General features: G+C 45.4%; 1 protein-coding gene across 1 annotated transcript in view; it reads left to right on the top strand.

Moving 5' to 3' along the window:
* Positions 1–16,024, top strand: part of PMFBP1 (polyamine modulated factor 1 binding protein 1) — a 29,474-nt gene extending 13,450 nt beyond the window's left edge. The window contains exons 7-18 of the mRNA XM_079117737.1: positions 947–1,175; positions 3,184–3,373; positions 3,530–3,683; positions 4,212–4,379; positions 4,647–4,784; positions 9,947–10,111; positions 10,613–10,780; positions 11,054–11,221; positions 11,985–12,088; positions 12,615–12,689; positions 15,179–15,387; positions 15,909–16,024. Coding sequence (XP_078973863.1) covers positions 947–1,175; positions 3,184–3,373; positions 3,530–3,683; positions 4,212–4,379; positions 4,647–4,784; positions 9,947–10,111; positions 10,613–10,780; positions 11,054–11,221; positions 11,985–12,088; positions 12,615–12,689; positions 15,179–15,387; positions 15,909–15,925 — 1,785 coding nt within the window. The 3' untranslated portion in view covers positions 15,926–16,024. The remainder of the gene's footprint in view (positions 1–946; positions 1,176–3,183; positions 3,374–3,529; positions 3,684–4,211; positions 4,380–4,646; positions 4,785–9,946; positions 10,112–10,612; positions 10,781–11,053; positions 11,222–11,984; positions 12,089–12,614; positions 12,690–15,178; positions 15,388–15,908) is intronic.
* Positions 16,025–27,021: the final 10,997 nt, after the last annotated feature.

Here is a 27,021-nt window from a genome sequence, read left to right as displayed (position 1 = left end):
TTCCGGAAGAGCCTGGAAATGGAACTCAAAACAAAAAGGTCTTGAAGCCAGTGCAAGCTTTCATAGCCAGCACTTCCCCAACTCTGAACTTCCATCAGAGCTCTCAAAAATAATCCAGCTGACGGACTGGACAGTCATTAAAACTTTGTGTTTCCAGGTATAGAGTAAATCCACTAGTCAAAATGGAGGGGTCTGGAGAGATGGCCAGATTAAACAAGGAGTCATCCATTCAGAAATATTCTTGAAAAAGTGATGTTCTTGAGCACTACAGTATGCCAAGCACTGTTCTGGGCACAGAGCATATAACAGAGCATGCAGTGCACCTGCCACCATGGATTCTACATTCTAGAGTGTGGAGGCAGACAACAAATAACAAAATTAAAGTGTAATACTGATATATGGAAGTTAGGGACTGATAATTTCTCCAACAGTGTGGTGACTGTTTTACCCAGTGTGGCAATGGAAGACCTCTCTGATAAGGTGACATTTGGGCAGATTTGAGTGAAATGAGGGAGGCACCTAGGCTAGGTCTTGAGGAAGAATATTCCAGGCAGGAAGCATAGCAAAGGCCAAAGGCCCCACGGTGGGTCTGCTTGCAGCACTCAGGAGTCCCTGAAGCAGCCAGGGCTAGGGCGGCAGGACGTGAGGCCAGACACGTAGCCAAGGCAGGACCAGATCACCCACATCCCAGGAGGTGGTTGTGAGGACTTAGGCCTTTTTCTAAGATGGAAGGCAGAGGAAGGTTTTGAGCAGAGGCAGAAGAACATCTAACTGCGCTGGGAGCAGCCTGAGGTGACCAGTGGTGGTCACTGGGCGCACAGAGGGGAGGACCCTGTGACAGCTGAGCTGGGGATAACAGTGGCTTGGACGAGGGCTCAGGACATTCTCGACCGACTCCCTGCTGCTGCTCCTGGCCTTCTCAGCGTCCCCACTTTGCTCTCCTCAGTTACTCCAAGATAAGGACGAAATGCTGAACGAGCTGGAGAAGAAGCTGACGCAGGTGCAGAACAGCCTCCTGAAGAAGGAGGTGGAGATGGAGGAGCAGCATTGCCTGATGAGAGAACTCGAAATGACCTTCAAGGACAAGGCCAGGATAGAGTACGGGGCCCTGCGGGCCGAGATCGAGAAGCTGAGCGACGCTCTTGAGGAGACCAAACAGCAGCACAGGCTGGCAGGTGAGCCCCCACGGGCACTGCCCCACCACGCTGCAGCCCCCTGCGTCTCACGGTCCCCTGAATGCCCCACTCTCCCCAAGCTCACCTCCTCTCCGAAGCCACCGCAGCTGGAACAGCAGCTGCTGAACTCACACTGCCACCGCTCTCTCCGCCATCTTGTGAAGGCCCTGCCTCTTCCCAGCCTCAGGGAGGACGGGCCCTGGCCTCGTTTGTTGGTGTCACGTTCTTCTCCATTTTCTGCGGCCCCTCCCCCCACAGTTCGGCCTCCCACCCTGGTTTTCAACGCCCTCTCTTCTTTCGGCCTCCAAACACGCTCTTCTGCACTGCCTGCCCTGGGTCAGAGGCCCTCTGAGGAGACTGCTTTCTCAGGTCACCCATAGCTTCTTGCCTTGGGAACAGGGTTTCTTTGGAGGTGATGAAATGTTCTGGAATTAGATACTGGTGATGGTTACACAGCCTCGTGAGTATGCTAAAATGCACTGAATTGTGCACGTTAAAATGGTGAATTTTATGTCACGGAAATTCCTTTTCAATTTCAACCGAAGATCCACAGCTGCTTGCTCCCCACCCTCCTTTAACACTGTGTCTCCAGAGGCCGTTAGTGGCCACACCTGACCCCTCATTTCCCAGCAGTTTTTCTCCTGTGCTTCTACAGATCTCACCGTTGTTTTCTCTTTTTCCCCTGCTCTAACTAAAGCCATCCGTCCCTGAAGAGTCTCCCTCTGCTCCACTTCTCTCCTCCTCCTCTTTATGCTTTCTTTGCGAGCTGCCCTCTTCCTCCAGAGCTATGTTTCTCTGCTGATGATTCCAAAACTTAGAGCCCCTACCCTGACTCGCTCTGTGTTGAGTCTCGTCTTTGGAGAACTTCCCGGAGCCACCCACCTCCTCTCTCTAGGCGTTTCCAAAATGACTTCTCTCTCCAACTCTGTTTTTCTTCCAGTGCTGGGATGGAACCCGGGGCCTTGCACATGTGAGGTGATCAATCCACCACTGAGCTACGTTCCCCAGCCCTTTCCAGTGCTTTCCAAAATCCTCCTCCCTCCTTCTTCCAAGGAGTGTCTTTATTTCGGTAGTAAGGCCCTCCTTCCAGGACCCCAGGCTAGGGAACTTGGAAGAGGGAATGAGAGAACGATGTTCAGAGTGAGGGAATATACTTAGCATAAAGGACCCACAGTGAGGACCCACTTGGGTGCTTCTCCAAAGAAGTCACTGGGTGCCGCCCTGTGGAGCAAGGGTCTGGGGCAAAGGGATGTTACTGGAAGCCTCTCCTCTGAAGCATTCCCGTCTTCCCCTTGTGTTAGGTCCCTGCACTTTAGCCACTTCTCTCAGCCTCTCAGGGTGCCCCAGAGCTCCCTCTAATCCACCCCATTACTCAGCTCCATCACCCATTCCTCCCTGTTTCCTTTCTAATCAAACTGTCCTTTCTATTCTCCCCCCACATGCCTCCTCCATCCCTGGTGCATTCAGTCTACCTATCCTGCACCTGGAACTCTCCTCTGCCTTCCTCTAAGGCCCAGCCAACTTCTGTCCCTCCACAAGTCCATCTACAAATGTCCTAACCCCCGTGGCTCCCTCCTCCTGTGTCCCTTTCTGGTGTTCTCTAGCTGGGGGTGTAGCTCAAGGACACAGCCCATGCTCAGCATGCGCCAGGACCTGCGTTCAATCCCCAGCACTGTCCTCCTTGGCAGGTGGGCTGGTATGCTTCCCTCGACAGACTACACCCCAGACAGGTTGGGAGGGGTCACGCAGGAGATACTGAGCCATTTTTACCAATTTATTTCACTTTAGTCCAGAAGAGCCCATGGCTAGAGGGTGGTTGAAGACAGATAGATGAACAGAGCTCCTTAGGACCGATAATGAAATGGACAGACGTGAGGACAGATTGGGACTTGAAGTAGGTCACAAAATGAAAACACAGACATTTTAGGCAATCTTATTTGAGAGTCTGTTCTTGACACACACTCGTCCTCTAGTGGACATGCCCCAGCTTGTCTCCTGGCTTCTGCAGCTCAGCAAGCAGCCCAGTACAAGGAAGAGGCCATGCAGACGGGGAGCACTCTGGAGGATACCCAGAGGAAGCTGCAGGACTGCCTTTTTCTGGACCAGCAGAAAGCAGACACCATCCAGGATCTGCAGAGAGAGGTTCAGAAGCTGCAGACGGAATCCGTGGCAGCTGGAGAGGAGCTGACAAGCAACAGGTACCTTCCACACACCTCCAGAGAACCCTGTCCCCGTGAAACAACCACTGTGGGCCGCCACCTGGGGTGGGACCTCAGAGACTCCCCGTGGGGCCAGCTCCATAGTCAGACAACACAGGCACTGAACTCCATCCCCCTGTTGTCCCTGTACTTTAGGAAACAGATAGACGAACTGACTTCAGAACTCTCTGATACCCTGGGGAAGCTGGAAGACTCAGACAAGGAAAAGAAGCAGTTTCAGAAGGCAGCCGAGGAGCAGGACCAGAAAATAAATGACATGCAGGACCAGATCAAACTCGCTCAGTACCAGGTATGCAGGGCCGGCAGGCAGCCAGCTCCAGCATCTGCCCAGCTTAAAGTGAAATATATGGGTCCTTATTTGAGAAGATGTTGCCATCAACCCATGCGAACTAACTGTTCAGAATTTGTGTGAATGCCACACCAGTCACCAGTTTCCAAGTGTTTTCAAGGGTTAGACTCAAAAATAGTCAAAGAACAGTGTTGTTCTTACTAGGATTCAAAAGCTATCCTTGTCAGCCAATTTAAAGTCTTTGATCTCTGAATTATTCTTTTTGCACTTTACTAAGATTGTTTAGGGAGTAAGTGGGAAAGAAGGCTGGCCCTGTGGGAATTGGATCTATAAGTGAAATAAATTGGTCTATTTAGTTAAACAAAGAAGAAATGTTGCAGAGCATTGGCGCAGACTTTTTTGTTACATATGCTGTCAAACTAAGGGACCATCATGAACAGTATTTCCCTGGGCGCAACTGCCTGCATTTCTTTTCCCTAATATGATATAGTGTAAGTCTGTCTTCCAGCCCAGTCTTTATGTTCTCAGCACAAGGAGCTATTAGGAGCCAAAAACAAGCTAGAAGAGGAGATACCAGAGCTAACAAAGTCACTGAAGGACAAACGGGATCAGCTGAAAAAGAGCAAAGAAAAGGAGAAGTTTTTGGAGGATGAACTTGAAACTCTGCGACAGGAAGACAAGAAGAAGGAAAAGATGGTGAGAAGGAGAATGTCGGAAGAGTTGGGTCATGAATCTGGGCATGGACATGGACGGAACTGGGCCAGGAGGAATGCAGAGGCCAGGGATGCCCAGAGCTTAGGAGACAAAGGGAAAGTCGGAAGGCCAGTCAGCGGGAGAGCCAGGGGGCAGAGAAGGGGGCCCTGGGGAAGGAAGGAGGAGGGGGCCCTGGGGAAGGAAGGAGGAGGGGACTCTGACAGTGGCTAACTCATCTTTCTGGGGCTTTGCTCTTTAATGGGTGAGCAGTTGAAAGATAACTTAAAGAGGCAGGAGGAGGAAAAGGGAAATCTCCAAGAAGAGCTGAAGCATTGTGCTACACAGCTGGAATGTTCTCTCAGCAAATACAATGCCTCCCAGCAACTCATCCAAGAGCTAAACTTAGAGGTAAGTGGATGTGAGCCCCAAAGGGGCCAGGAACTTGGACCCTGTGACCCCGGCCTTGAAATCTGTACCTGTCTCTCCATTGCCACAGCAAGGCCACAAACGGGCTCAGCCAACTGTGCCTCCTGTGGCACCCGCGGCTTGAAGTGGGTTGACACTTCGGGACCTGGTTTCTGAGGCAAGGACACGTTTCTCCCTGTGGAAGGCTTTATTTCCTACTTAGTGGGGCCCCAAAACTATCTGGGTTGTAGCATCAAGTCTTCCAATACTGCATGTTAGACCAGAGTTGGGTGAGTTAGTGGTTTAGGGCCATTTGTTAGGGAACACTTCCAAAATTGTGGCAAAGCACAAAAAGGGGGTGAGGGGGAGACAGCCCACTGCAGTTTTTTCATTGCATGAATAAAAATAAGGAGAAACTGTTAAGTGGCATCTGACATGCTAGGCCCTGTGCCTAAGTTCAGTCATCTATTTAATGTCTGCTTAAGCTCTTTACATACCTTCCACCTGCTTTACTCTCAACAAGGTACATTACTGTGATCCCCCATTTCCAAATGAAAGAAAGGCTGAAGCCAAAGTCACCGAGCAGGCAGCGCTGGGATGAGCCTGCGTTTGAACCTGGGCCACCCAGCTCTGATACCTACCGTCTTCATCATTGAGCAGCAACACCCTCCCAACTGAGTACATTCCATCTTTCTGGGCAAGAAAAAATATGTAGTATCTTGGGAGATAGTGCCTTGGGTTACAAATGAAGGACCAAGCAGGTCTTTCTCCTTTGTAATCTTTTTTAAAATTTTAAATAGTTTGACTATTCTATGAATAGCACTGGCCAATAGAACCTTCTGCCTTCCCGTGATGACGGAAAAGTTGTACATCTGAGTTGCTAATACTGTAATCACAGCCACCTACCTCTCCGCGCAGAAGGGTGCTGCCTATGGATTCTATACAGGCCTGTCGTCATGTTGGCCAAAAGATTTCCATGTAAATTTGGAAGCCAAAGCACTCATTTCAGAATTCTTTAACAGGAAGATTTTTCTTTTTTGATGTGTAAGCACGTTCAACATTTTGAAAAGCATACCCTACATGGTAGACTTACTGAATCAATTGAAATAGCCATTAGAAAGAGAATTAGTTTTGCTTTCTAAAATGCACTTCCTTTAATCAATATTCCATATAGTGATATAAAAATTCCCCATCTGATGGAGTTGGAGAATATCATGCTAAGTGAGATAAGCCAATCCCAAAAAACCAAAGGCAGAATGATTTCTCTGATAAGTGGATGATGATACATAACAGGGGGTAGGAGGGAGGTAAGAATGGAGGAAGGATGGATTGTATAGAGGAAAATGAGGGGTGGGGAGGGGGTGGAGGGAGGAAAAATAACAAACTCAGACAATCATCATTACCCTATATACATGTATGATTATGCAAATGGTGGGACTCTACTTCATGTACAACCAGAGAAATGAAAAGTCATACCCCATTTGTGTACAATGAACCAAAATAAATTAAAAAATTCCCCATCTGAAAACAAAGCAATATTTCATAGAATCCTTTCAATTATTTGACTTAGTGTATTTTTCCACTGTTGTTTTATTTATTACTGTTAATAGGAAAGCTCATTCACATTTTTTGGTATAGAGAGTTTATATAATCAACATTTATTTCTCTGAATTACAAACATACCTTTGGATTTGTATTCAAATAGTCTACCTTCACAGCATCTAAATAAAACTGAACAACTCCGGTGTGACCAGAAGTGAAGTCATTTCAGTATAGGAAAACTACCCTCTGGAAATCTACAGATGATTCATCCCGTCACGCCTCAACATTTCCCCTAAAGTCTAGCCCCCCCTGGCATGACAGAAACCTATTAACTAATGTAGACTATATTACTTTCTACTTTTTCCTTTTTTTTTTTTTTTTTTTTGCCTTTATTGCCTACCTATTTCTCTACTGGTGGTATTGACTCTCAAATAAGTTGTCTGCTTTCTAATTCTTGTCTCAGGATCTATTTCAAATATAGTACTGTCACTAATCTTCTATGTGACACAATAAAAATTTTGAATTGCATTTTATCAAAAATTGGAAAGACCTACTTATACTTAATGCCATAAGCAATTCCAAAACTATAATTTTTTCAGAGACCCAGCTTTGCCAGAAATTAGCAGATGCACAGGCATTCCTGATTAGCTAACTGAAGAAGAGGAGTTAAATCCTTTTTTTTTTTTTTTTAAGGTATAGTTATAGTATGGCTTTTTCCAGAAGTCCATGATACCAAGTCAAAGTTCAGCCTGAAGTACAACAGAAGGAAGCATGCTAGTTTCTGAGTGAAAATTGCAAGCCAAATTATTAATCCAAAAATTAGAGCTAGAGACAGTAGTAATCTCTTCAAAAGACCTACACAAATAAGACATAAATTTGACATGGACCAAATGTAGACAGAACGGGCAATCATTCATTTTTATCTCAGAAGGAAGCCAAAAAGAACAATCACCAACTTCTCCTACAGATGGATCCATTTTGCAAACTATGATTGAGTTCTTGCCCAAATATGCTTCTTTTTTTTTCCTTTCACTTTTATATATTGATTCTGAATTTGGACATCTTATTGAGCTCACTTATAATCTGTAATAGTTTCTTGGTTGATTCTCATGGATTTTTCTAAGTAGATAATCATATCACTTGCAAACAGAAGTTATGTAAATTTTCCTTTGCAATACGTATATTTTTCTTGCCTTGTGGCACTAGGCAGTACCTCCTATATGATGTTCAGTGGCAGCAGTGTTAGCAGGCATCTTTTTCTTGTCCTAAACTTTAATGGGATGCATCTGTTTCAGCCTTTGTAGGTTTCTTATTGGTATCCTTTATCAAGTTTCTTTGATTCTTCAGTTACTAAGAATTTTATCAGTAGATGTTGAATTGTCTCAAGTACTTTTTTTAAAAGTACGATCATATCTTTGTTTCAAAACAGTAATGTGGTAAATTAAATTAATTAACTGATCCTAATTTGGGCCCTTCCTTGCATTTCTAGTATAAATCCTGATTGTGTATCTTGTATAACTTTTAATACACACTTGGCCCTTAGGACACTCTTAGTGAAATAAGGCCAGCATTAGTGAAGTAGACTTATTAAGGGAGACTTATCTTGTTGGTGTAAGATTAGAAAATTAGGCAGGGACAGACAGTATGGCTTTTGTTAAGTAATTTGGGATTTTATACTCATATAGGTCTTAATCTGATAAGATTTCCTCAAAAGGACAAGAGAGATGATTCAATCTGATTTCAGTTTTCAAATACAACTGTAGTGTGCAGAAGTAGATTTGGAAAGGAGTTCAGTTAGGAACCTGTTCCTGCCCAGGCTGGAGTATTGTCAGTGAAGAACTTAGTGCCAAGATTGACCAGACTTGCTGATGGGCTAACTGTGAGAAAAAAGAAAGGATTCGAGGATGACTTCATGTAAGGCACCTATAATGCCATTTATACCTAACTAGAGCCTGCCTTTGGTAGGAGACTGTGTAGGTCTTCTATGAGAACCTTCATTAGAACTCCTTGGATCTGTGATTTACATCTCAGTTTTTAGCATTTTTCTAACCTAAATCACTCATGTTATCAAAACTTCCATTTTAGCATCATCATGATTTTCTTTAGCGCCCTTCGTTCTGCTACCTCACCTCTATCGTGACATTTCTCAGCTGAGCCACCACACATCAAACACACGAAACTGTATTTCCCTAATGACTTCTCTAGGTTACGGGAGACTCAGCTGACTCCACATTTTTCAGAAATCCCCAGAAAGAAAAGCACTGAAGTTCCAGTTTGTATCTTTGGGAACAGTTTCACCACCAGGACTTGAAAAATATACAGTAAGAAGTCCAATGCTTTCCATCTCACTGATTCCTAGGGTCGATGATATTCTCAATTCCATCTGAAAAAGTAACAGACTTTATCCCAGTGGCTCAGGAGGCTGAGGCAGGAGGATTGCAAGTTCAAAGCCAGCCTCAGCAACTTAGAGAGATCCTTTCTCTAAATAAAATATAAAAAAAGGACTGGGGATGTGGCTCAGTGGTTAAGTGCCCCTGGGCTCAATCCCCAGTATCATAAAAAACAAAAGTGACAAACTTCAAGCACTGAACAGTTATTGGAGATAAAGCAAGAAAACCCAAAAGAGTGTATTTCTGAGGTGTATGGGACCAGCTTAGGACATACGTGTACTAGAATACCAAAGAACACAAATCAGGCACACATATTTTTGAGATTTCCCTCCTGCTTCCAGACTTAGAAACAGCTCTGACCTGGACTTAAAATATATGAGATGACACTCCTTGTGCCTGATAGTAACTCACCATCATATGACAATCTATACATTTAAAAGGGGTTTTACCCTTTTAACATACACCTTCTCATTTGGTCATCATGAAAACTGTATAAAACAATTGAAATTATCCCAATTTATGGAAGCAGAAAGTGAGGTAAGAGTAGCAATGACAGACCTCAACCCAAAACATCTGACCTCATATCTCAACTCCCTTTTAACCACACTATGAATACTCATTACAAAGTTTAAGACAAATAAAGTTGCTTTTAAAGGTACTTCTGCCCAAATTTTGTGTTCAATTGATCCCTGACTTCAAACAGTATTCATAACCTTAACTAAGAACAATGCAAAATATAACATTTCCTGTGCACCTTTTACGTGCCGTGCTCTGAGTTACAGCAATAAAGAACAACCAGCAAAGTACACTTGGGGTCCTGCTTACATGGTGTGTCAAGTCTAGTAAATTGAATTAAGTGAGGTTAAAAAAAAAAAAATGTATCATGTCTACCAACCTAGAATTGGATTCCAGGTCTTTATCAATGGCTGCAGAGTCCCTGGGGACTTTATCAAAGTCCCTGGGGAAGGGACTTTCACACATTTGGCATATCACACCCTAGTACTTCTGGTACTCCTTGTATTTGGGGGATATACTAACTCAAAGGAGGAAACGTGGGTGGAGGGTGCAGAAGGGCCTGGAAAGACAGCTCTGCCTTTGAAACCTAGCACAGACTGCTCTGCAGGTTACTGCAGAGAGAAGAGCCCAGCCAGCCCCTGTCCATTTCCTATGGTCAGAGAGGGCAGCTCTCCGGCCAGGAGCTGGGCCTGACAGTGACGTGCTCACTCCCTATAGATAGCCCAACACAAGGAGGCCATAGAGAATCTGCAAGCCCAGCTGGACAAGGCTGTTCAGAAAGAGAAACACTGCATGCAGACCATGGTGGCTAAAGAAATCTATGACAACTTATGCCGGAAGTCAACCACCTGCCAGGATGACCTGACGCAAGCCCTGGAGAAGGTGAGGCAACACCTTCTCATCTGCAGGGGGGTCTTCAGGGTGACGTGAGCGGTGCATGAGCTGGCTTCCGGCAATTTCAGGGCATCTCAAACCCTTGCCTGGGTTGGGCGGTCTGTCCAGAGAGGGACTACTTCTTCTTGGCGAGGCTTTTATTTTGAGAGGAGAGGAAAAGATGGGAGCCAAGGCTCACAAGTCTTTCTGCCCAGGGATGACTCGGGGCAAGGTTTTCCCAAAGCCGGGATTGTCAGGGAAATTTGTGTCCATCCCTGAGCTGATCATGCCTATAGATCAATTATCACACTAGAAACAGAAGAAGCGGGGGAGGGAACGGAGGCCTGAGGGGAGGTCTGCAGAACAGCAGGCACTGTCACTAGGAAGGTAACCACCTGCAGCACCCTGGGCAGAGGACAGGGAGGGACCGGAACCCTTTTCCATTCAAGACTCAGCAGAGAGGGTCAAAAGGTCCCATGGCCACTGTCGTCCCTTTATCTTTACCGGAAGCTCAATCAAGTGACCTCAGAGACCAAGAGCCTGCAGCGAAGCTTGTTACAGGCCCAAGACAAGAAAGCTCACCTGGAGGACGAGATCCTTGCTTATGAGGACAGGATGAAAAAGCTCAATGTGGAATTAAAAAAACTTCAGGGCTTCCACCAGCAGAGCGAGCTAGAGGTGAGCAGAAGCCTGGTGCTCAAGCTGCGTCCTGTTAGGAGTCCACAAGGTCACAGTTGGCACGCAGAATTATTTAGCGCTAAGCATGCCCTTGGCTAAGGGGTTCCCTCTACCACCTTGGCTCCTGGAACTTTAGGCAGAGGCAACAAAGATCAGAGCAGGGGTGCCCTCTGCTGGCCGCTGGAAATAAAATACCCCAACACGTCTTCCAAGGCTGGAAGGCACCCTCTGCCCACCCTTGGGGTCCCCTCCTCACTTTCCATTCCTGAGTAGGTGCATGCCTTCGACAAGAAGCTAGAGGAGATGAGCAACCAGGTGCTGCAGTGGCAGAAACAGCACCAGAACGACCTCAAGATGCTGGCGGCTAAAGAGATGCAGCTCAGGGAGTTCCAGGAGGAAATGGCCACGCTGAAAGAGAACCTCCTTGCAGATGAGAAGGAGGTGGGCACTCCTCAGCCTCTGTCACTTCCTATCAATCCATCCCAGCCAGACAGCCCTTGGTGAGCTGGGGGTGCGGGGAGAAAAGACAGGAACCCCCCACACCTCCATTCAGCATGAAGCAGGGGCTGGGTCCTCCAGGCCACCGCGGCTGTCCCGGCCCACCTATGTTTATGGCTGTGGACCAGAACAAAGGCCCCATTCCAGTCTCAGGTACATCAGACACCCCTGACTCAGACGACCCGCTGGGCAGTCCCCTTCTGGAGTAAGTTCAGTAGCCCATTCAGCAGCCCGACCCTGCTGTAGACTGGCTAACTGAACGTGCCCTGTGCCCAACTCCCTGAGCAGTGAAGGTCATGGCAGGAGACCTCGTGACATCCTGAGGTAGCGACAAAGCCTTTGTTAAAATTAGAACGAAGCCATCTCTCTTCCTCTGGATATTTTCCCCCCATCTGTTAAAATATACTGCTTTGTTAGAACAGGTCACTTTGTTAGAATTGGTCACTTCAATGCCTTTGGCCATTATTAGTTCAGATATATTGTCTCTGCTACAAATGAGCACCATAAATGGTGCCTCCTAAGAGATGTCACCTTTGGGTAGAATGCAGCTGGAGGTGAATGTCTGGTGTGACAACTCCGATCTTGGGTTAGACAGAAGAGTTGAATTTTCTTCTCCCAGGAAGAGAGAAGAGACCAGGCTTAGGGAAAAGGAAGTGTTGGTCCTGATCCCATCCTCTTACTGTCTCATTTTCTTCTTGTATGGAAGCCCTGCTGCCTGTCCCAGCGGTCTGTGCCCAAAGACCCGTGTAGGCTCCACCGAGAGAATGATCAGATTATGTGCAACATGGAACAGTGGGCAAAAGAGCAGAAGTAAGTAAAGCAGAAACAGAGAAGCAGGTCCCAGGGTTGAGACTGAGCTGAGGAGCCACATGTGTGCCAATTAGTCACACGCAGCCTGCTGCCATGGGAAACTGATCCAGTCTCAGCCCACTCCCACGGGTTGGGATAAGATGGAGGGGGCCCAGCTCTTGAAGAAAGCTAGGAAAGTCCTGTTGACTTAAGAATAGGGCAGAGTCAAGACTGAAGGGATGCTTTGCTGGGGCTCAAGTTTCCTCTTCCCAACTTGGTGTCTGGCTTCACCTGGATTCCTTAAACTCATTCCTTTGACCTCCCCTGGGGATCATAGTGACTCTGCACAGCACTTAAGTACAGAGAGTCCCCTTAGTTGCCAAGTGCTAGGGAGACTCTAGCTCTAGGGACAAGATGGTGCATGGGGGTCTGGGATCCAGTAGGAGCCTTGCTGAGAAAACCCAGTGCCCTATCCAGCCAGCCTGCACCCTTGCTCACAGGAGGCTGGGGAACCAGCCACTCTTTCCCATTGTGGATTTTATTACAGGATCGCCAACGAGAAACTAGGAAACAAGCTCCGTGAGCAGGTCAAATACATCGCCAAGCTGACTGGTGAAAAGGAGTAAGCCATCCCGCACCACCCTGGCTGCTCCCTGGGACCTATTGAGAAGGGCTGGCAAGCAGCCAGGGCTGGTCTTATCATTTTATGTGGATCAGTCCCAGGAAAGGCCTGGAACTTTGGAAAGCCCCTTGAGTCCTGAACCTGCATCTCCATGACACTGGGCACATCCCTGGGCCTCCCTGGCCCTCATCCTCTCACAGCAATAGAAAGAGGTTTAATAGCCCTCGTGCTCCTTCCTCTCTCATCTCTGTGATTCTCCAAGGTCGAGAATGCTGAGAAGGGACCGGAAGGGGAACTGAAAGGCTTTAGTTAGGGTAGGGCCGAACTGCTGAAAAGAGATCCCGAAGGAGGAGTCCAGAAGGAGCAGGTCTTCATGGGATGGTCTGAGGCCAGCAGCCCCAGCTGGGGATCCTCTCTTCCTCCTGGCCATCGGGGACCTAGGTTCCTTGTACCTGGGGCTCCACGCTCCCCTGTGGTCTCGCTTCAGCTGCAGGTCAAAGCGAGGTCTGCTGAGAGTGAGTTGTAGGAGCAGCATAAGAACCTCAAAATGAGACGTGAAGGGGTGAAAGGCTAAAGCTGAGACCTGGGAGGTGGCAAAGTGACAGGCAACAATGAGCCCTAGACACTGCACCCTCAGCTTTTGTCAGGCACATTGGGAGCACTGAGCCTGCTTTGCACAAAGGTGACCGAGCAGCAACTGCCCCAAACCCTACCCCAAAAAAGGAGGGCTTCAGTGCCACAGCATGCCTGGGCTTCAAGTCCCAAAGCTCCATCCTAGGCTTTGATCTTAGGCGAGGGACAGAGGTTAAGCTGAAGGGAAGGACAAGACCATAGAGTTCAAGGACCCAAGAGGCCAGGACGTGGACAGGCTGTATGGGATGTTGAAGGCATCAGGGGTGCTGGCAACAGGGCACCCGAGAGAATAACGGCGAGCCAGGGGAAGGGGCAGTGCCAGGACCCCGCCTCCAGCCCAGGGGGAGTGAGGGGCGACAGGAAGAGGGGGCTTAAGGCATGTGGAGAGCAGAGGGTAGAGCGTAGGCCCAGAGAAGAGCTGAGATTCACTGTGTGATTTCCTCTAGAAAGGACCATGACATTCTTTACTGGACAGAAACAGGGATTGTACAAAAGAAAAGTTGTCAGAATCTGGAAAATAGCAAATTACTTCAGGCTTTTCTTAGAGAGCATCAAGTTGCAGAAATCCCGTTTCACAAAGGAGTCATTTTTGAGTTTGCCTGATCCTATTTGAAAAAAAAAATCTTAATAATAGCTCAACTAACATTCCCTGTTCCGCACGTGCGATGACTGTTCTAAGCACTTTGCAGGTTACTCTTCCTACGACCATGAGTTCAGCATGCAGCTGCTCCTCAACTTGAGATGGAGTCATGTGTGAATAAACCCATTAGAAGTTGAAAATGTTAATAAGTCAAAGTGCATTCAGTGCCCCCAACCTACCAGTGCCCTGCAGAGCAGCGTCTGCCTCCCCCCCCTCCCGGCATCCGGGGGCTGCCTGGGAGCCGTAACTTGCTGCCTCTGCCTGCATCTGCAGGGAGGATTGTACTGCAGGGAGGATTCGCCAGCCCAGAAAAAAAAGATCCAAACACAAAATGCTAAGTAGGGTTTCTACTGAACGTGTATTGTTTTCATACCACTGTGAAGTAAAGAAAAGAAAATTGTAAGTCAAACCATCCCAAGTCAGGGATTGTCTGTAGGTCTTGACAGACAATGAGCCAAGAGAGGAACCAAAGGTTCCATCACTTGCCTCTGGTCTCACAGCTAGCAAGCGGCAGAGCCAGAATTCCAACTCCAGAAGTCCTGTTTCGGAACTCACTGTGATCCATTGTTCCCAACATTAGTTTGGAGAAATGCAACTACTAAAAATAACTGCCATTTACTGAGTCATGAGGAAAAGGCTAAGTTATTTTCCATTCACTGACATCACAGCCTCCACTTCCTCACCTGTGAAATGGGAATAAGGAATTTGTCCAAATTCTCAACAGGGCCAAGATCCCCTGTGCTCCCTGCTCTTTAGCAAAGGGAGGCTGAAAAAACTAGGGCTCTGGCATTGTACTGGGTGAAAGTACTCCCCAGGCACAGTCATGAGAACCCAAGGACACGTGATCACAATTGTTCAGAAGAGCCTACTGGCTTTTCGAATCAAATTTCTATTGTTTGTCCAACAGGATCTTTCCATGAACCCCAACAGGCAGATCAGACTTGATTTTCCCCATTGAACAGATAAGGCAACAGGCCCACAGCCAATAGAATGGTCAGAAGTCCTAGTTCTGTGTCCTCCCAACCCCAGGCCTGGGCTGCTTCTAAGGGACACACACAGGCCTCCATTTCCAGAGTGTGTAATAAGAACCCAGCTCTGACAGGCACTGGGCCTTCAAGCCTCTTTCCTGTGACACCCTTATCAGTTCTTTCCAGCAAGGAACCAAGCCGAAGACGTAACCCGAACACCCACGTGCCCCTCCTCCTCCTTTCCACAGCCACCTCCACAATGTGATGGTCCATCTGCAGCAAGAAAACAAGAAGCTGAAGAACGAGATAGAGGAGAAGATGATGGCTGGGAACACAAAGATGTGCGCCAAAGCCCTGGGCCCAAGCAAACTGGAGCCCACGCAGCGGGGGAAAATGTGTGGCCTAATGGGCCCGAAAATGGACCTCGCCAAGATCATGGGGATGCCTCACTGCCCGGGTACGTCTGCCGTTTGTCTTTTGCTTCTGTTAGGTCTTCTTTCTTAGTCCCACGTGCCACAACAACTGTATGATATCGTTTCAAAGATGATCAGATGGGAAATTCACAAAGGGAGAAGACAGGTTATTCTTGACCTCGGTTCATTTGCTTAGCTACCCTGGACCAGTGACACGGTCTCCACATCTGATGATGGAGGAGGCAAATTAAGACCCATTCTGACCTAAGAATTTTGTTGATATCCAAGTGCCTCAGATATCAGACCTCCCCCGTCCCTGACTTGGTTCCTCTGGGGAGTGCAGGGGAAGGGAGCATAGGCAGCTTCCTCCAGTCAAGTGACTGCAAATCCCACAAGAGCACTGCAGTTCCCCACTCAGCCTGGGTCCTGCCATCTTGAAACTACACGTGGCCCCAGAGGGAAGGCGGCCCCACGACAGAGCTGCCTGACCCTGAGGCCAGTCCTTGAGGAATCACCTCTTTCATTTCTTCTCAAATCAAACTCCATTTCCTCTCTGTTCCCTCAGGTTCCTCATACTGCTAAAAGCCGCACCTTGCCCTGAGCATCCTTTCCACGCACGTTTGCAGAGGACAGCAAGTTCCCATCCCTCTCTCCTGGCTTGGATCAGCTCGTAGGGGAATATCAAGGCCCCGGCCTATTTTGCAAGATGCTAACATGTTGTTGAGTTTTGTCCACTTCCTGCAGTGGAGTGAGCCTGGGAACCATACTTCCACCTCCAGGTCCAAATTCTGAAATAAAGACATGAGCACAGCAGCCTCGGTGAGTGCCTGGTATCTTGCAGACATCTTCACCCTACAAGCCCCAGCAACGAGCTCATCCCTGTTTTCTCTGGATCCTAAAGGAGATTGGTCTCTTTCACTCATGTAAGGGAGCTACCATTCCCAAAGCAAGCTTCCAGATTGCCTGGAGTAATCTTTAAGCCAATGAGAGCTTGATTGGTTTATTTTTTTCTTTTTCTCTCTCTTGGGAATTTTAAATAGAAAAAAAAACTAGACCTTTTTTCCAAAAAGGAAAGTAATCCTGAAACCCAAAAGAAAGTAAAAGAAGTGATGAATTTTCCAAGTGGGGGAGCAAGAGCAAGCCATCTGCTTCCTCCCTGGCCACCATATCACATTCCTCCTTCTAACCATTTTATTTTTCTCCCCAGCCACCTCAATACAGGTAAAATTCCATTATCACAAACTCCAAGGACAACTAAAGTATTTTATTGTGGATTTTGTTAAACTGAGCACATGTCTAGAATTTATATTTCTAGTCTGTAGGTAATGCAGACAAATAGCTACTAGGGTAAAGTAAGAGAAGGAAATGAAAGAGCTTGCATTTCTGAGGGGGTAGGGACAGTGAAGGAAGAAACCCTTGGTTGGTGACAATTTTAAATACTCTACTCTTGACTCCTTCCCGGGGCAAATAAAGGCCAAGAAAATCCACTGCTAACAGCGACTCCTTTCGTGGGTGCCCCCGCCATGATGGGAAGGGCAAGTTCTGGAAGTGTGGTGTCAGGGGAGGGATGAGCCTCTGGTAGTTTCTGTTCCGATGATTGTTGTCTGTTTATGCTTTTGACTATTTCCCTCCAATTGGTTTAGAATAAGGATTTATTTTCTAGAGAAAACTAAAACTGAAAAATCTGGTACTGATGAAATTGCTTCCTAGTCCTAACCATGGCCTAGTTATTCAAACAAAAGCACAATGTCATTAAAATCCCAAATCTAGTCTACTAAAAACACATTTTCAAAAAGGCTTCATATACATTGGCCAAAATTATAATCTCTGCATTCTATGACTATTGTACATTTTTTTCAAAGTTGACTCACTTCTTGAGGGGTGACTACACCAAAGCAAAGCACGTCACATATTCTAGGAAGCAAAGAGGTAGAAGAATATTGGTATGTCACCTAGCCACCAAGCTGTGAAAGCCCAGCTGGGCAGACCTGAAAGAGGGGATGAGTCAGAGAAATGCAGTTTCTCCAGAGACAAAAGGAAGGCTGGGAAGCTGAGTGTTGCCTGCATGTAGCTTTTTAAGAAATAACCGAAGAAGTGAGTTCCCAAAAAAAGTAGTTTGAGGGCTGGGGCTGTGGCTCAGTGGTAGAGCACTTGCCTAGCATGTCAGAGGCACTGGGTTCAAGTCTCAGCACCACATATAAATAAATGAATAAAATAAAGATCTAGCAACATCTAAAAAAATATATTTTAAAAAAGTAGTTTGAACATCTGATATTAAAAAGAAATTAATACAATACTTTTTCATGATTAAAACACACAAATAACAAGGAACAGAAGTAAACTACCTCAATATAATAAGGTCACACAGAAAAACCCACAGTAGACATCATACTCAGCAGTGAAAGAGTGAACGCTTTCCCCTAAGATCAGGAACAAGGCAAGAATGCCCACTTTTGCCACTTCTATTCAACCATTAGTACTAGAAGGTCTAGCCAGAGTAATTAGGCAGGGGAAAAAAATGAAAGGCATCCAAATTAGAAAAGAAGAAGTAAAATTATCTCTTTTCACAGACAATAGGATCTTAAGTGCAAAAACCCTAAATACTCCACACTAGACATTGTTAGAACTAACAAACGAATTCAGCAAAGTATTAGGATACAAAATCAACACACAACAATTGGTTGTATCTCTATATATTAATAGAGAACAATATGAAAACACAATTACAAAAATAATTCCATTTATAATGGCATCAAGGAGAATCAAATACTTAGGAATTACCAAGGAGGTGAACAACTTATAAAATGAAAACTGTAAAATATCACTGAAAGAAATTAAGACATAAATGGAAACACATCCCATGTTCATAAGAAGACTTAATGTTAAAATATCAATTCTACCCAAATGATCTAAAGATTCCATGCAATCTCTATCAAAATCCCAATTATATCTTTTGTAGAAATAGAAAAACTCATCCTAAAATTTACATGGAACTTCAAGGGGCCACCCAGTAGCCAAAACAGACTTTAAAAAGAACAACAAAGATAAAGAATTCACATGCTTGATTTCAAAGCTTTCTTCAAAGCTAGAGTAATCAAACAATTGGTAATAGCATCAATCCCAACAGGATCAAAGACCTAAACGTAAGACTGAAAACTAGAAAACTCTTAGGGGAAAAAACTAAGGCAGAAGCTTCATGGCATTGGATGCAGCAGTGATTCTCGGGTATGACACCAACGCACAAGCAACGAAAGAAAAACAAATCGGATTTCATCAAAGATGTAAATTGATTTGCATCAAAAGACAAAATTAACAGAGTTAAAGGGCAATCCACAGAATGAGAGAAAATATTTGCAAATCACAAATAAGTGATTAATATCTGGAATATATAGAGGGGGGTTTTCAAGATGGCGGCCTAGAGGGTGGCTGCATTACGTGTTGCTCCAGAACTCAGGATTCAAGAGAGGAGATATTGAGACGCTTGGGACCAACTCAAAGTAGCCGGGTGACTCTCACCCCCTGGGGGGGCATCCCGGATGGGACGGGGGTCCCGGAACGCAGGAAACTTTGTGAAGTAGAACTGCCGGCGAGACGGCCCTCCCCCCGCTGGAGCGCCATAGAGGAGGCCGCTTGGCACAGCGCTGGGACTCGGAGCAGCCACTGGGGCTCCGGCGGCTGCCCGGGGGAGGAGTGGCGGGGAGAACTGTGTGGACTCAGGACACCGGGGCCTGCCCTGAGGAGGAGGAGAGGAGCGTGGCCACTTGGATTCGGAGAGACTGCGCCAGAGCTGCAGGCGGTTGCCAGAGGAGAAGCCGCGCGGCGAGCTGTTTGGAATCAGAACGACGCTTCTGAACCCCGGGGCCTGCCCTGAGGACAAGGAGGAAGAGGAGCGGCCGCTTGGATTCGGGTGACTATACGGGAACTACAGGCGGTTGCCAGAGAAGGGGCTGCGTGGCGAGCTGTTTGGACTCTGACCACTTCTGAACCCCGGGGCCTGCCCGGAGGAGTAGGAGAAGGAGGAGAAGGAGCGCGGCGGGTCCTTTGGACTCGCAGTGACTGCATTAGCGCTCCAGGCGGCTGCTCAGAGGAGAAGGCGAGTGGTGAGTTGTTTGGTCTTAAAGTGACAGCTCCTGAACACAGGGGGGCTGCCTGGAGGAGAAGCGTGGTGGGACGCTTGGTCTTGAGGGACCACACCAGAGCTCCGGGCGGTTGCCCAGAGGACCCGTGCAGCGGGTCACGTGGATTCAGAGCCACTCAGAGGGACTGCTCCTGAACACCCGGGGGGTTATCTGGAGAAGGAGGAGGAACGGGCAGGGTCACTTCGACTCGGAGTGATTGATTGCCCAGGGCTACGGGTGGTTGGTGGGAGGAGGAGGCACGCAGTGAGCTTCTTGGACTCCTAGTGACCGCACCGGAATACTGGGCGGCTGTCTGGAGGAAGAGGCGTGTGGCGGGTCTCTGGGACTCAGAGCGATTGTTCGGGGCCACAGGTGGCTGCTCAGAGGAGGGGCCACACAGCCAGGCGATTAGGTGCAGAGCAGGGTCCCAGGATCTAGGAGGCTTCTGGGTGGAAGAGCCGCACAGAGACAGGCTTAGGGCGGAGCGAAGGTTCCAGGCCTATGGGCAAATTCTCTGAGGAGGGGCAGCCTAAGGAGATTCATCTGCGAAGGGTGAGGCTCCCAGGCCCAGGAAGTAGGGCCGGGCCACTGGAAACTTTGCAGAGGAAGGCAGCCCAGCCCAGGCGGTAGCTGTAAATTGAGGGGAACCTCTAGGAGGAAACTGACCAGCGAGACCTCCCCACCGGGTGAGTCTTCCCTGCTGGGTGAGGTTTCCCACAAGGACGGTAAAACCAGAGGCTCAGGCCCAAACAGGCCTTGCCTCAGCCCACAGCCTAGGTCCCCTTTGGATGACCATTGGTCAACAAGTGGAGGCACCTCTGCCCACTAGCAGGGAATATACCCCACCTGAAGGCCACCACTCCTAGAGAGGCAGCTTCCTTGTGGAGCACCGCATTATCAACCTCCTCCAAGACTTCAGCCTACTGAAGGCTAAGAGGGGATATATATAGAAATCTTCAGGGTCATTGTAAATCAACAGAGGAAATCTGCAATATCTCAGCGGTCCACTGATATCTGAACAACATGAGAAAACAAGGAAAGAAAATGCTGCAAACAAATCTAGATGTTACATCAATAAAACCCAATGACAGCATGGCAGAAGAAATGACAGAAAAGGAGTTCAGAATGTACATAATTAAAATGATCAGAGAAGCAAACGAGGAGATGAAAGAGCAAATGCAAGCATTGAATGATGAGATGAAAGAGTAAATGCAAGCATTGATTGATCGCACCAATCGACAGTTAAAAGAGCAAATACAGGAAGCAAAAGATCATTTCAATAAAGAGTTAGAGATATTGAAAAAAAACCAAACAGAAATCCTTGACATGAAGGAAACAATAAACCAAATTAAGAACTCCATAGAAAGCATATCCAATAGGATAGAACACCTGGAAGACAGAACCTCAGACATTGAAGACAAAATATTTAACCTTGAAAACAAAGCTGAACAAACAGAGAAGATGGTAAGAAATCATGAACAGAATCTACAAGAACTATGGGATATCATGAAAAGGCCAAATTTAAGAATTATTGGGATTGAGGAAGGCCTAGAGAAACAAGCCAAAGGAATGAACAACCTATTCAATGAAATAATATCAGAAAATTTCCCAAATCTGAAGAATGAAATGGAAAATCAAGTTCAAGAGGCTTACAGGACTCCAAATACACAAAATTACAACAGACCCACACCAAGGCACATTATAATGAAAATACCTAACATACAAAATAAAGACAGAATTTTAAAGGCTGTGAGAGAAAAGAACCAAATTACATTCAGGGGGAAACCAATACGCATATCAGCAGATTTTTCAATCCAGACCCTAAAAGCTAGAAGGGCCTGGAACAACATTTTTCAAGCCCTGAAAGAAAATGGATGCCAACCAAGAATCTTATACCCAGCAAAACTTACCTTCAAATTTGACGATGAAATAAAATCCTTCCATGATAAACAAAAGCTAAAAGAATTTACAAAAAGAAAGCCAGCATTACAGAACATTCTCAACAAAATATTCCATGAGGAAGAGATGAAAAACAAAGAAGCAAATCAGCAAAGGGAGGAATTATCCTAAAGGAATTGTCAAATAAAGGAGGAAACAAGTTGTGTCAAACAAATAAATAAACAAAATTTTAAAAATGAACCAAATGACCGGGAAACCAAATCATTTCTCTATAATAACCCTGAACGTTAATGGCCTGAATTCATCAATCAAAAGACATAGACTGGCAGACTGGATTAAAAAGAAAGATCCAACAATATGTTGCCTGCAAGAGACTCACCTCATAGAAAAAGATACCCATAGATTAAAGGTGAAAGGATGGGGAAAAACATACCATGCACATGGACTCAGCAAAAAAGCTGGAGTATCCATCCTCATTTCCGATAATGTGGACTTCAAGCCAAAGTTAGTCAGAAGGGATAAAGAAGGTCATTTCATACTGCTTAAGGGAAGCATAAATCAGCAAGATATAACAATCATAAACATCTATGCCCCAAACAGTGGCTCATCTATGTATGTCAAACAAATCCTTCTCAATTTCAGAAACCAAATAGACCACAACACAATAATACTAGGTGATTTTAACACGCCGCTCTCACCACTGGACAGATCTTCCAGACAAAAATTGAGCAAAGAAACCATAGATCTCAACAACACAATCAATAATTTAGACTTAACAGACATTTATAGAATATTCCATCCAACCAAGAGTGAATACACTTTCTTCTCAGCAGCACATGGATCCTTCTCTAAAATAGACCATATATTATGCCACAAAGCTAATGTTAGCAAATACAAGAAGATAGAGACACTACCATGTATTCTATCAGATCATAATGGATTGAAGTTAGAAATAAATGAAAGAGTAAAACACAGAAACTATTCCAACATCTGGAGATTAAACAATATGCTATTATATGATGAATGGATAACAGAAGATATTAGGAAGGAAATTAAAAAATTCTTAGAGGTAAATGGAATATATAGAGAATTTCTGAAACTCAAAAAAAGAAAAGAAACCCAATTCGAAAATAGGCAAAGAACTCGAACAGACATTTCTTCAAACAAGATATTCAAATGGCCAATAAGCACATGAACAGATGCTCCATTGACATCACTAATTAGAGAAATACAAATCAGAACTACAGTGAGATACCATCCGTTAGGATGGTCGCTAAAAAGAATACGGAAAATAAGTGTCAGAATATGGAAAAAGTGGGACCTTTGTGCACAGTTGGTAGGAACATCAAACGGCGCTGCCGCTACGGAAAGGAATATGGTTAGTTCCTCAAAAAATCAAAAACAGTCGCCAAGGGAGGCAGCACACACCTGTGGTCCCAGTCACTGGGAGGATGACAAAGGAGGATCACAAGCTTGAGGCCCCTGAGTCTTAGTGAGACCCTGTCTTTTAAAAGAGATGGACTGGGAAAGTAGCAGGATATGAAATCAACACCCATGAATCAACTGCATTCCTAGACATCAGCAAAGAATCGACTCAAAGAGCAAGTAGGAAAACTACCCCGATTCACAATAGCCTCAAAAAAAATATTTGGGAATCAATCTAACAAAAGAGGTGACAGGGGCTGAGGAGATAGCTCAGCTGGTAGAGTGCTTGCCTCACAAGCACAAGGCCCTGAGTTCCATCCCCAGTACCGCAAAAAAAAAAAAAAAAAAAAAAAGAGGTGACAGACCTCTACAATGAAAACTACAGAGCACTAAAGAAAGAAATTGAAGAAGATCTCAGAAGATAGAAAGATCTCCCATGTTCTTGAATGGGCAGAATTAATATTGTCAAAATGGCCACACTAACAATAGCACTATAAAGAGTTAATGCAATTCCTATTAAAATTCCAGTTATGTTCTTCATAGAAATAGAAAAAGCAGTCATGAAACTCATTTGGAAAAATAAGAGACCCAGAATAGCAGAAGTAATCTTTAGCAAGAAAAATGAAGCAGGAGGCATCACAAAACCAGACCTTAAACTATACTACAGAGTCACAGTAACAAAAAAGGCAAGGTATTGGCACCAAAACAGACATGTTGACCAATAGTACAAAATAGAAGACACAGAGACAAATCCACATGAATATAGTTTTCTCATACTGGACAAAGCTGCCAAAAACATACATTGGAGAAAAGATACCCTCTTCAACGAATGGTGCTGGGAAAACTGGAAATCCATATGTAGCAAAATAAAATTAAACCCCTCTCTCTCACCCTGCATAAAAATCAACTCAAAGTAGATCAAGGACCTAGGCATTAAACCGTGCACCAAAGAGAAGAAAAAGTAGGCCCAAATCTACATCATGTCAGCTTAAGAACTGACTTCCTTAACAAGACTTCTAAAGCATAAGAAGTAAAATCAAGGGCTGGGGTTGTGGCTCAATTGTAGAGCACTTGCCTAGCATGTGTGAGACACTGGGTTCGATTCTCAGCACCACATATAAGTAAATGAATAAAATAAAGGTACATCAACAACTAAAAGAAAATATATTTTAAAAACGAAGTAAAATCAAGAATCAACAAATGGGAGGAATCAAACTAAAAAGCTTCACCCACAAAAGAAAGAAACAAGAATGTGAAGAGAGAGCCTACAGAACGGGAAAAAATCTTTTCACCTGCACCTCAGATAGAGCATTAATCTCCAGGCTATATAAAGAACTCAAGGGGCTGGAGTTACAGCCCAGTGGTAAAGTGCCTGCCTAGCATGTGTGAAGCACTGGGTTTGATTCTCAGCACCACATAAAAATAAATAAAGGTTCATCAACAACTAATAAAAATATTTTTAAAGAAAATAACTCAAAAAACTTAACAAAAAAAAAAAAACAAATAACCCAATCAATAAATAGGCAAAGGAACTGAAGAGGTACTTCACAGAAGAAATATGATCAGCCAACAAATATATGAAAAAATGTTCAACATCTCTAGCAATTAGAGAAATGCATATTAAAACTACACAGATTTCATCTCACTTCAGTTAGAATGGCAATTGTCAAGAATACAAGTAACAATAAATGTTGGTGAGGATGTGGGGAAAAGTTACACTCATATATTGCTGATGGAACTGCAAATGGGTGCAACCACTCTGGTCTGGAAAGCAGTCTGGGGATTCCTCAGGAAACTTGTAATGGAACCACCATTTGACCCAGTTATCCCACTACTCAGTATATACCCAAAGGACTTTAAATTAGCATACTATAGTGATGCAGCCACGTCAATGTTTACAGCAGCTCAATTCACAATAGGCAAACTATGGAATCAGCCTAGGGACCCTTCAACAGATGAATGGATAAAGAAAATGTGGTATATATACACAATGGAATATTACTCAGATGTGAAAAAGAATGCAATTATGGTATTTGATGGTAAATGGATGGAACTGAAAAATATCATGCTAAGTGAAATAAGCCAATTCCCAAAACCCAAAGGTCAAATGTTCTGTCTGATATGTGGATGCTAACTCAAATGGGGGAGAATAGTAGTAGGGAAGAAAAGAAGTATTTTGGATTAGACAAAGGGGAATGAAGGGAAGGGAGGGGGAATGGGACTAGGAAAAAGTAAAATGAATCAGACTCAACTTTCCCACGTTCATATATGAATACACAACCAATGTAACTCCACATCATGTACAACCACAAGAATGGGAGGCTGTACTCCATGTACATATAATATGTCAAAATACATTCTGTCATGTATAACTAAAAAGAACAAGTTAAAAATTATCTTAAAAAAAAGGATGGGCTGGGATGTGGCTCAGTGGTAATGCTTTCCAAGCATGCAGAAGGCCCTTGTTTAATTCCCAGTACCACACTCACACACACACTCACACACACACACACACACACACACACACACACACACCAAAAAATAAAAAAAACTGAGAATAGATTACCATATGATCTGAGTATTTACCCAAGAGAATTAAAAACAGAGAGCTGGAAAGGGCTCTTTGTACACACATGTTCATAGCAGCATTGTCCACGATCACTAAAATGTGAGTCCCGAGTGTCCAGGAACAGATGAATGGAGAAGCAAAATATGGTAGATACACAGAGTAGATGTCATCCAACCTTGGAAGGAAGAAAATTCTGGCATATGCTGTAACATGGACAGACCTTGAGCACATTATGGGAAGTGAAATAAAGCAGTCACGAAAGGACACACAGCGTGTGGTTCCACTTCTGGGAGGTGCTTAGAGGAGTCGCAAGCTGAGGCACAAAGAATGGTGGTTGCCGGGGCTGGGGAGCGGGAAGTGGGGAGTGGACATTCAGTGAGGGCAGAGCTTCAGCTTGACGAGAAGACTTGGGCGACCTCTGCTGAGTCCCCCTTGAATAGATCCTATTCTTTTACACTCAGAGTTTCTGAAGATGGATGATGGTCATGGTTACAAAACACTGCAGACATATTTAAGGTCACTGAATTGTACACTTAAGAATAGTTAAGATGGTAGATTTTGGTTTGTATGATTTACAATGGAATTAGAGGAGCTGGGGATAAATAGCTCAGTTGGTAGAGTGCTTGCCTCACAAGCACAGCAAAAAAAAAAAAAAGAGAATGAGAGAGAGAATACGCGTGGGCTGGGGCTCAGAGGCAGAGCGCTTGGCTAGAACATGTGAGGCACTGGGTTCGATTCTCAGCACCACATACAGATAAATAAAGGTCCATCAACAACTAAGGCATATATATACACATATATGTATATGCGCACACACACACACACACATATTTAAATTAGAAAGAAAAAAAGACATGCTTGGCCAGAACTTAGCCAAGATTATAAATAAAACAAGCATTGCAGGACCCCAGGATGAGGATGCTGCTCCATTTCTGAAAAACAGTGCAACGAAATCCTGCTAGAAGCAGATCTCCTCCTCCCCACAGGAGTACAGTTCCCTCCCGAGCTGAAGGAACCCAGAGCGAACGTCGGCCACCTGCCCCACTCTGAGAAGGGACACTCCCTGAACACCATTCTGCCACAAATAAACGTGCCTTGTGAAACTTTTCCACGCAGCCCAACTGAGGACTGTGCTGGGGATCCGCTGCAGAGAAGAGCCGGTCAAGCAAGTTCTGGGGTCCCAGGAGCCCCCCCCACCTTGGACTTTGTCTAGTAGATGACTTTGTCTAGCATGTGACTGCAACGTGCCCTGCAGCCCCAGGCAGGGGTCTCCTGTAAAACCTATCCAGACCATGGCTCTCAGTTCCCTCACTCCAGCAAGCCTGAGGCCTGAGTCAGACTCAGGAGCCCATCGGAGGAAGCCGGTGAGAGCCAGGGTAGAGCTCAAAGGCAGCTCAGGGACGAGTGAATGGAAAGGGTCTTTTAAAATCATAAGAAAACCTTGGAGATGCAGGTCCAGACAGAATCTTGGACAGTTCCAATACTAAAATAGCTGCTGTGGTGCAGGTACCTCCCCAGTCATCTGGGGACACCTGTGCATGCCAAATGTCCTTTGCCAGCTGTTCCTTGCTTTTAAATTAGGTTGGATAGGACCTATAGTTTTCATAAGCTCTCTGGCCTGATTTTTTTCTTATCTAAGAGACTTAAATAAAAAGATGAGTTTGGCT

The sequence above is a fragment of the Sciurus vulgaris genome (assembly GCF_902686455.1).
Source record: "Sciurus vulgaris genome assembly, chromosome: 17".
In the NCBI taxonomy this organism is placed as follows: Eukaryota; Metazoa; Chordata; class Mammalia; order Rodentia; family Sciuridae; genus Sciurus; species Sciurus vulgaris.
This window is presented reverse-complemented; position numbering and strand designations above follow the sequence as displayed.